At 33.8% G+C, this 11,781-nt stretch overlaps 1 protein-coding gene across 1 annotated transcript; it reads left to right on the top strand.

Annotated features, from left to right (window-relative positions):
- The first annotated feature begins 7,965 nt into the window (after window positions 1-7,965).
- On the top strand, window positions 7,966-9,494 carry LOC140746538 (NADH dehydrogenase [ubiquinone] 1 alpha subcomplex subunit 7). The gene is made up of 4 exons (XM_073078692.1): window positions 7,966-8,129; window positions 8,211-8,299; window positions 8,671-8,769; window positions 9,343-9,494. The coding sequence occupies exons 1-4, from the start codon at window positions 8,058-8,060 to the stop codon at window positions 9,410-9,412; spliced, it is 330 nt and encodes a 109-aa protein (XP_072934793.1). The 5' UTR covers window positions 7,966-8,057; the 3' UTR covers window positions 9,413-9,494.
- The last annotated feature ends 2,287 nt before the right edge of the window (window positions 9,495-11,781 follow it).

The raw sequence follows: 11,781 nt of genomic DNA, 5'->3' as shown, positions 1-11,781 counted from the left end.
TACTTAGAACGTATTAAAAAATAAACGAAATACTGCATAATTTATGTTTACTTATAAGCTATCATATCCAACATATTTCATATTTTATTGTTATAACTGTCAAGTACCCAATTGAATGTTGGTGAACTTAGCACAGCATTTGCCAGCAGAGCACTAAAAAATGAGAGTTCTATTCGCATGCACATGAGTTCTATAGTTCCTGATAGTTTTCAGGAATAGTTCTGGCGATTTCACGGAGATAAAGCAGAATGAAATAATGCTCTGCTAACTTCACACAGCAGAGCATTTTCTACAAAATTGAAAAAAAAGCTATTGATTAGTGTAATTAGCTAATACCTGGAGTTCCTAATAGTTTTCAGTGATAGTTCTCGCGAAATAAACTTAAAAAATAATTTATTGATAAAATAAATTGACAAAAATTTAACCAAAAAAAAAATATGCAAAAAGGTTATTTAAAAGTGGAAAATCGTCGATTTTGCAAAGCCTAGTAATAAAATGATACATTTGTACAATAACTGACCCAGGAACTCACACTAAAGTGCCAGCACAGCATACTAGAATAGTACAAATCGGAAAGATTTTCGACAAAACTTTTTTTAATATTATATGCACGTACCCAGGGGGAAGGAACTCAGCGGTTTTACATAGGTTAGTAATATGGCTACAATTTAAAAATATAACCAATCCCAGAACTCACACTAAAGTGCCAGCAAAGCATACTAGAATAACAAAAATCGGATGGAGTTTCGACAAATATTTTTGTTTAATTATTTCCACGTAACTAGATAGCGGGAACTCATCGGTTTTATATAGACTAGTAACATAGCTACAACTTAAAAATATAACCAATCCCAGAACTCTCACTAAAGTGCCAGCAGAGCATACTAGAATAACAAAAATCGGATGGACTTTCGACAAATATTTTTTTTCAATCATGTCCACGTAACCAGATGGCGGGAACTCATCGGTTTTATGTAGACTAGTAACAAAGCTACAATTTAAAAATATAACCAATCCCAGAACTCACACTAAAGTGCCAGCAGAGCATACTAGAATAGCAAAAATCGGATGGAATTTCGACAAATATTTTTTTTCAATCATGTCCTCGTAACCAGATGACGAGAACTCATCGGTTTTATGTAGACTAGAAACAACGCTACAATTTAAAAATATAACCAATCCAAGAACTCATACTAAAGTGCAAGCAGAGCATATTAGAATAGCAAAAATCGGATGGAATTTCGACAAATATTTTTTTTCAATCATGTCCTCGTAACCAGATGGCGAGAACTCATCGGTTTAATGTAGACTAGAAACATAGCTACAATTTAAAAATACAACCAATCCCAGGACTCACACTAAAGTGCCAGCAGAGCATACTAGAATAGCAAAAATCGGATGGATTTTCGACAAATATTTTTTTTTCAATCATGTCCACGTAACCAGATGGCAGGAACTCATCGGTTTTATGTAGACTAGTAACATAGCTACAATTTAAAAATATAACTAATCCCAGAACTTGCACTTAAGTGCCAGCAGAGCATGCTAGAATAACAAAAATCGGATGGATTTTCGACAAATATTTTATTTAAATTATTTTCACGTAACCAGATGACGGGAACTCATCGGTTTTATGTAGACTAGTAACAAAGCTACAATTTAAAAATACAACCAATCCCAGAACTCACACTAAAGTGCCAGCAGAGCATACTAGAATAGCAAAAATCGGATGGATTTTCGACAAATATTTTTTTTCAATCATGTCTACGTAACCAGATGGCGGGAACTCATCGGTTTTATGTAGACTAGAAACAAAGCTACAATTTAAAAATACAACCAATCCCAGAACTCACACTAAAGTGCCAGCAGAGCATACTAGAATAGCAAAAATCGGATGGAATTTCGACAAATATTTTTTCTTCAATCATGACCTCGTAACCAGATGGCGAGAACTCATCGGTTTTATGTAGACTAGAAATATAGCTACAATTTAAAAATACAACCAATCCTAGAACTCACACTAAAGTGCCAGCAGACCATTCTAGAATAGCAAAAATCGGATGGATTTTCGACAATTTTTTTTTTCAATCATGACCTCGTAACCAGATGGCGAGAACTCATCTGTTTTATGTATACTAGTAACATAGCTACAATTTAAAAATATAATTAATCCCAGAACTTGCACTTAAGTGCCAGCAGAGCATGCTAGAATAACAAAAATCGGATGGATTTTCGACAAATATTTTATTTAAATTATTTTCACGTAACCAGATGACGGGAACTCATCGGTTTTATGTAGACTAGTAACAAAGCTACAATTTAAAAATACAACCAATCCCATAACTCACACTAAAGTGCCAGCAGAGCATACTAGAATAGCAAAAATCGGATGGATTTTCGACAAATATTTTTTTTCAATCATGTCTACGTAACCAGATGGCGGGAACTCATCGGTTTTATGTAGACTAGAAACAAAGCTACAATTTAAAAATACAACCAATCCCAGAACTCACACTAAAGTGCCAGCAGAGCATACTAGAATAGCAAAAATCGGATGGAATTTCGACAAATATTTTTTCTTCAATCATGACCTCGTAACCAGATGGCGAGAACTCATCGGTTTTATGTAGACTAGAAATATAGCTACAATTTAAAAATATAATTAATCCCAGAACTTGCACTTAAGTGCCAGCAGAGCATGCTAGAATAACAAAAATCGGATGGATTTTCGACAAATATTTTATTTAAATTATTTTCACGTAACCAGATGACGGGAACTCATCGGTTTTATGTAGACTAGTAACAAAGCTACAATTTAAAAATACAACCAATCCCAGAACTCACACTAAAGTGCCAGCAGAGCATACTAGAATAGCAAAAATCGGATGGATTTTCGACAAATATTTTTTTTCAATCATGTCTACGTAACCAGATGGCGGGAACTCATCGGTTTTATGTAGACTAGAAACATAGCTATAATTTAAAAATATAACTAATCCCAGAACTTGCACTTAAGTGCCAGCAGAACATGCTAGAATAACAAAAATCGGATGGATTTTCGACAAATATTTTATTTAAATTCTTTTCACGTAACTAGATGACGGGAACTCATCGGTTTTATATAGACTAGTAAAAAAGCTACAATTTAAAAATACAACCAATCCCAGAACTCACACTAAAGTGCCAGCAGAGCATACTAGAATAGCAAAAATCGGATGGAATTTCGACAAATATTTTTTTTCAATCATGTCATCGTAACCAGATGGCGGGAACTCATCGGTTTTATGTAGACTAGAAACAAAGCTACAATTTAAAAATACAACCAATCCCAGAACTCACACTAAAGTGCCAGCAGAGCATACTAGAATAGCAAAAATCGGATGGAATTTCGACAAATATTTTTTCTTCAATCATGACCTCGTAACCAGATGGCGAGAACTCATCGGTTTTATGTAGACTAGAAACAAAGCTACAATTTAAAAATATAACCAATCCCAGAACTCACACTAAAGTGCCAGCAGAGCATACTAGAATAGCAAAAATCGGATGGAATTTCGACAAATATTTTTTTTTCAATCATGTCCTCATAACCAGATGACGAGATCTCATCGGTTTTATGTAGACTAGAAACAAAGCTACAATTTAAAAATATAACCAATCCCAGAACTCACACTAAAGTGCCAGCAGAGCATACTAGAATAGCAAAAATCGGATGGATTTTCGACAAATATTTTTTTTTCAATCATGACCACGTAACCAGATGGCGGGAACTCATCGGTTTTATGTAGACTAGTAACATAGGTACAATTTAAAAATATAACCAATCCCAGAACTCACACTAAAGTGCCAGCAGAGCATACTAGAATAGCAAAAATCGGATGGATTTTCGACAAATATTTTTTTTTCAATCATGACCACGTAACCAGATGGCGGGAACTCATCGGTTTTATGTAGACTAGTAACATAGGTACAATTTAAAAATATAACTAATCCCAGAACTCACACTAAAGTGCCAGCAGAGCATACTAGAATAGCAAAAATCGGATGGATTTTCGACAAATATTTTTTTTCAATCATGACCTCGTAACCAGATGACGAGAACTCATCGGTTTTATGTAGACTAGAAACAAAGCTACAATTTAAAAATATAACCAATCCCAGAACTCACACTAAAGTGCCAGCAGAGCATACTAGAATAGCAAAAATCGGATGGAATTTCGACAAATATTTTTTTTTCAATCATGTCCTCATAACCAGATGACGAGATCTCATCGGTTTTATGTAGACTAGAAACAAAGCTACAATTTAAAAATATAACCAATCCCAGAACTCACACAAAAGTGCCAGCAGAGCATACTAGAATAGCAAAAATCGGATGGAATTTCGACAAATATTTTTTTTCAATCATGTCCTCGTAACCAGATGGCGAGAACTCATCGGTTTTATGTAGACTAGTAACATAGCTACAATTTAAAAATATAACTAATCCCAGAACTTGCACTTAAGTGCCAGCAGAGCATGCTAGAATAACAAAAATCGGATGGATTTTCGACAAATATTTTATTTAAATTATTTTCACGTAAGCAGATGACGGGAACTCATCGGTTTTATGTAGACTAGTAACAAAGCTACAATTTAAAAATACAACCAATCCCAGAACTCACACTAAAGTGCCAGCAGAGCATACTAGAATAGCAAAAATCGGATGGAATTTCGACAAATATTTTTTTCAATCATGTCCACGTAACCAGATGGCGGGAACTCATCGGTTTTATGTAGACTAGTAACATAGCTATAATTTAAAAATATAACTAATCCCAGAACTTGCACTTAAGTGCCAGCAGAACATGCTAGAATAACAAAAATCGGATGGATTTTCGACAAATATTTTATTTAAATTATTTTCACGTAACCAGATGACGGGAACTCATCGGTTTTATATAGACTAGTAAAAAAGCTACAATTTAAAAATACAACCAATCCCAGAACTCACACTAAAGTGCCAGCAGAGCATACTAGAATAGCAAAAATCGGATGGAATTTCGACAAATATTTTTTTTCAATCATGTCATCGTAACCAAATGGCGGGAACTCATCGGTTTTATGTAGACTAGAAACATAGCTACAATTTAAAAATATAACCAATCCCAGAACTCACACTAAAGTGCCAGCAGAGCATACTAGAATAGCAAAAATCGGATGGAATTTCGACAAATATTTTTTTTCAATCATGACCTCGTAACCAGATGGCGAGAACTCATCTGTTTTATGTATACTAGTAACAAAGCTACAATTTAAAAATACAACCAATCCCAGAACTCACACTAAAGTGCCAGCAGAGCATACTAGAATAGCAAAAATCGGATGGAATTTCGACAAATATTTTTTTTTCAATCATGTCCTCGTAACCAGATGGCGAGAACTCATCGGTTTTATGTAGACTAGAAACAAAGCTACAATTTAAAAATATAACCAATCCCAGAACTCACACTAAAGTGCCAGCAGAGCATACTAGAATAGCAAAAATCGGATGGAATTTCGACAAATATTTTTTTCAATCATGTCCACGTAACCAGATGGCGGGAACTCATCGGTTTTATGTAGACTAGTAACATAGCTATTATTTAAAAATACAACCAATCCCAGAACTCACACTAAAGTGCCAGCAGAGCATACTAGAATAGCAAAAATCGGATGGAATTTCGACAAATATTTTTTTTTCAATCATGACCTCGTAACCAGATGGCGAGAACTCATCTGTTTTATGTATACTAGTAACAAAGCTACAATTTAAAAATACAACCAATCCCAGAACTCACACTAAAGTGCCAGCAGAGCATACTAGAATAGCAAAAATCGGATGGATTTTCAACAAATAATTGTAGCCAGTAGCCAACAATAATTGTATCTGGTTACGTGGACATGATTGAAAAAAAAAATATTTGTCGAAAATCCATCCGATTTTTGTTATTCTAGTATGCTCTGCTGGCACTTTAGTGTGAGTTCTGGGATCGGTTATATTTTTAAATTGTAGTTATATTATTAGTCTATATAAAACCGATCACTTCCCGCTATCTGGTTACGTGGACATGATTGTAAAAATATATTTGTCGATAATCCATCCGATTTTGGCTATTCTAGTATGCTCTGCTGGCACTTTAGTGTGAGTTCTGGGATTGGTTATATTTTTAAATTGTAGATATGTTACTAGTCTACATAAAACCGGTGAGTTCTTGCCATCTGGTTACGTGGACATGATTGAAAAAAAATATTTGGCGATAATCCATCCGACGTTGGCTATTCTAGTATGCTCTGCTGGCACTTTAGTGTGAGTTCTGGGATTGGTTATATTTTTAAATTGTAGCTATGTTTTAAGTCTACATAAAGCCGATGAGTTCCCGTCATCTGGTTACGTGTAAATAATTTAAATAAAATATTTGTCGAAAATCCATCCGATTTTTGTTTTTCTAGCATGCTCTGCTGGCACTTTAGTGTGAGTTCTGGGATTAGTTATATTTTTTAACTGTAGCTATGTTACTAGTCTACATAAAACCGATGAGTTCCCGCCATCTGGTTACGTAGACATGATTGAAAAAAAATATTTGTCGAAAATCCATCCGATTTTTGCTATTCTAGTATGCTCTGCTGGCACTTTAGTGTGAGTTCTGGGATTGGTTATATTTTTAAATTGTAGCTATGTTTTTAGTCTACATAAAGCCGATGAGTTCCCGTCATCTGGTTACGTGTAAATAATTTAAGTAAAATATTTGTCGAAAATCCATCCGATTTTTGCTATTCTAGTATGCTCTGCTGGCACTTTAGTGTGAGTTCTGGGATTGGTTATATTTCTAAATTGTAGCTATGTTTTTAGTCTACATAAAGCCGATGAGTTCCCGTCATCTGGTTACGTGTAAATAATTTTAAAAAAATATTTGTCGAAAATCCATCCGATTTTTGTTATTCTAGTATGCTCTGCTGGCACTTTATTGTGAGTTCTGGGATTGGTTGTATTTTGAAATTGTAGCTATGTATCTAGTCTACATAAAACCGATGAGTTCTCGTCATCTGGTTACGAGGACATGATTGAAAAAAAAATATTTGTCGAAATTCCATCCGATTTTTGTTATTCTAGTATGCTCTGCTGGCACTTTAGTGTGAGTTCTGGGATTGGTTATTTTTTAAATTGTAGCCATATTACTAGCCTATGTAAAACCGCTGAGTTCTTCCCCCTGGGTACGTGAAAATAATATTAAAAAAGTTTTGTCGAAAATCTTTCCGATTTGTACTATTCTAGTATGCTGTGCAGGCACTTTAGTGTGAGTTCCTGGGTCAGTTATTGTACAAATGTATCATTTTTTTACTAAGCTTTGCAAAATCGACGAGTTTCCACTTTTAAATAACCTTTTTGCAGATTTTTTTTGGTTAAATTTTTGTCAATTTATTTTATCAATAAATTATTTTTTAAGTTTATTTCGCGAGAACTATCACTGAAAACTATTAGGAACTCCAGGTATTAGCTAATTACACTAATCAATAGCTTTTTTTTTAATTTTGTAGAAAATGCTCTGCTGTGTGAAGTTAGCAGAGCATTATTTCATTCTGCTTTATCTCCGTGAAATCGCCAGAACTATCCCTGAAAACTATCAGGAACTATAGAACTCATGTGCATGCGAATAGAACTCTCATTTTTTAGTGCTCTGCTGGCAAATGCTGTGCTAGTTTCACGGACACCCCAATTGAACAATCATAAACAACTTAAACTAAGAAGATCCTCTAATTACTGTTTTCACCCAAGAACACAAAGTTTGATTTCCATTATCTGAGAATCCAATTGTTTTGTATTCCAAAAGATTACAATATATCTAAGATTACATGATTTTAAAGAATGCAGTAGTTAGGCTAAAAAAATATGTATCCAAGGCGACGAAACGGGATTTAAAAAATAAGTTGACATTGACAATGACACCCTCTGTCAGTCACTTAACAGATGTATTGACTTTCAGTCATCTGAGAAAATTGGTGTATTAATCGGAAATAAACGAGAATTAAAACTAAAAATGAGTAAGGCAAAGGTACCTTTACGTGATATTTCGCCTATTTTGCAATCTTTAAGGAATTTCCTACTCGGAGTAAGTATTTTTTGTTTAATTGTATTATTATGTAACCTCCAAATGTTCTTGTTTTGCTGATGTTTTCTTTTAATATTGTAGAGGAAGCATACTCTTGCCTTACGTTTTGAGCCTCTCCTGTCTGCGAGGACTCAACCACCACCAGAAATTCCCGACGGCCCTACCCATAAGTAAGGATTGTTTATATCTTTGACATAGTAAACATTTGCGTCTTATTTCTGAAAATTTTCATGTGCAAATTTAAAAATATTTTAATTTAGATTGTAGCCACATAACTTGCAATTTATGTTATTTAAAAATTACCATATAAACAGATGATAAGAAAAGGAATGCTTGAAATGGATGAAAATACACAAATACCAGAACAGAAATATATTGTTATCTTTTAGATCCAAATTCATCATTTTAATTCAAATCCGGTTGGGGATGGAACGCAGAACTCACTACATTGCGGACTGGTTTGGTGACCACTTCACCACTTAGGTTTTCTTAAAACCCTTTCTTAGCCTTTCTTAAAAAGTATAACAAATAAATTTTTCAGGCATGCACACAACTACTACTATACTCGTGACGCTCGTCGCGAGGTGGCGCCGCCTTTGGACCTCACACAGAAACTTCTAGTCGATGTATCGGACAAAGAGTGAGTATTTGGATAGATCTACAATTCCTATTTATTTTTTGCATATTTTGAATAAAGGTGACAAAAGTATAATATTTTAACAGTACAGTAATACCCCATACTTAAGCGGTAGGTGAGACTGAGCGATAACCACATAAGTCGAATTGGCATAAGTCAGAGGGTACGATTTCACATATAAATAACATCATTATGATATGATCTCCCTTGTAACTATGCGCTGCCTGTGCGCAACAATTGCATACATATAAATTAATTGAGCAATAATTTGGGAGCAGTAAGTCTATAATTGGTTATTGAGAGTTGCTAGAGAGATGTCGCTAAAACAAAAGATGAATCGCTGAGACTTGAAAATTGTATAACTCCAGGTTTGCATAAGTCAAGATATTACTGTACTTGAAAAAATGGCATGAAACAAAAATTACTAACAGTACTTCTAGAAGTAATATTATAAACATTTTTTTATTGCACATGCTATACAATATATGCAATAAATTATTGCATAAATTCTGTAATATCTGACTTAATAAAAAAAGTAATATTATATAGGTACTGATTTAATTCAATTTGTTTTAGTGCACCCCGAGGAGTCAAAAATGTTGTGCCAACACCAGGACAAGTTTACGAATGGGACAAACATTACTAGTAAATAAGTTGTAAGGGAAAGCATTAACATTAAACAATTAGCAAAGTGTACATTTATTATTTAATATAGATTCTGTTTGAAATGTTCTTTTCTTACTCTTGAAGATTTTGTTATACATGTAACATGACCAATGCAATAAAAAGATGCCTTTTTGTAGAAATAATTAATTATAAATAGAAATAGAACACTATCCAAATTTCACCTCCAGAAGATTGAAATTTAACAAACAAACGCATTCTACACTCACAGCCCCACATTAGGATTCCCTGTGTCGTGGGTGCCGTGGACACACAACACCCAGACCCAGAAATCTAAATTCATCATTTAGATATCTGTCTGGCTGGGGATCGAACCCGGGACCTTTTGCGCGTCAGACCGGTATGGTGGCCGCTCCGCCACGCGGGTCGTCACAACAAATTCTAGTATACATAACTTGTCAAAGGTCGATCTTTGACAGGCAAAACTTTGGATAGATTCATTATTAACAAGAAATCCTCAAGGTTAGCAATGTATCTGAAGCCATCCTCAGGTCTGCAGGTCAAGAGATTATTTGGTATTGATTGCAGATTTCTATGGGCAACAGTGGCCACTCACCAACAGCTTAACTGCATTTGCTACTTCTGTTATTGTCACTGTACCATATATATGTAACGAGTTCTGTTTGATAATGGTATTACAAATTAATTATGATTTGCTTAAACTGTGAAGGAAAATATCGTGAGGAAACATGCGTGCCTGAAAAATCTTAAAAAAGTTTTCAAAGGTATGTGAAGTACCAATTCACACATGGCCAGCGCAGTGGACTATCACCTAATTCTTCTTATTCTGAGAGGAGACCTGTGCCTAGCAGTGGGACAGTTTCAGGTTGATGATGATGTTCTTCAATAAAACACTCAATATTTTTGTATTAATTTTATATTTTAATCAAACAAAGTAGAAGCAGCAAACTCTTAAATAAGTAAAAACAAGTTAACAAGTTTATCTTTGATCAATAAGCATACACCATTCGCAAACAATATTAAATATAAAGATTCAAACATCATTTTATCACTAGTTTAAAGTAAACTTCATAGTTTAGGTATAATGGCCTCTGTAAGATCTTTGTCTGAAAAAAACCAAAAAAAAACAAAATTTCAAAAAATGTCATGCAGTTGCCGAAAAATGTCCTTTAATGCCCAAGTGTGTAATTTTTGGTAAATTATACTCTTTAGTTTGAAATTTGAAAACATTATTCGATACCTTAGTTGGCAAATGAGCCAACTCCACTTTTTGTCAAAATGATTTTATATTTATTTTGATAGTAAATGGCGTTGAACGAAATCAAAATAAATAAAAAAAATCATAATCATAAGTAATATACTTCTATGTGTTTTGACGAAGTTGAGATTCTAACGTATTTATTTCTTATATTTTTTAGGAAATACCCTAAAGCTGCAACAAATACTTGCTAACAAATAAAGTATTTAATTAATTATTATAAATACTTATCTACGTATAATAATTTTGATATATTCCTATACATTATTATGCAAGAATTATGTGTAGGATTACTATCATTACAATCAAGATTTCTTACATATTTTATATTGAATGAATGACAATTTTATTATAAAAAAGTTATCATGGCCAAAGTTAAAACAGAATCATATTCTTTATGGCCAAAGTGCAAATTCATGCTATCTTCCTTCAAATGAAGACAGATCAAGTTCTATCTACAGATTTCTAATTTGAACCTAGCATATACATACATTTTCTAGGTAAGGATTTCCTTACAATCCCTATAATGGATACCTCTCGGCAAAACTTGTGATAATTTGCGTGTTTAAGAGTAAAGAGGCGTATTTCGAGCGATATGATCCTACCCGCTTACTTACCAATGTACTAGAAATTTACCTACCTTCATGGGCGTATATAAGAGGTGTTTGGGAGAGCTAAAAAAGGCAATCTGCTCAAAGGAGCACCATTTTCGCTCATAAATTTCAGTAATTATTTATTCTGGACTCCCTATTAAAATAGGCTGTCAATAAATATTGAAACAGGAGGACCCTTCCCCCACTCCCTCTCTTACCATATATATAGCTACACCCATGCCTACCTTGCTATTATTCTTAGGACAACATTTTTTTCTAATACAATCATGATTATTTACACTTTACAAACATTTTAATCTTTACCCCATTTATAGGGATTAGGATCAAACTCTAGACTCCAAGCATAGATTAGTAAAGATACTTCGCCGCCTTGAAATTTAATGAAGCCACAAACGGCTTATTAGTAAGTTATTTTTTTTTAATTCTTGCCAAATAAAAACATTTTTACAGAAAATTTACGAATAGGTATCTAATACTGCGTAATAAATAAATAATTAT

Source organism: Epargyreus clarus, unplaced genomic scaffold (genome assembly GCF_041222505.1).
Source record: "Epargyreus clarus isolate Ecla_fem2 unplaced genomic scaffold, WU_Ecla_fem_2.2 ptg000012l, whole genome shotgun sequence".
Taxonomy (NCBI): Eukaryota; Metazoa; Arthropoda; class Insecta; order Lepidoptera; family Hesperiidae; genus Epargyreus; species Epargyreus clarus.
Note: the sequence above shows the minus strand (reverse complement) of the source record. Positions and strands in the feature narration are given on the sequence as shown.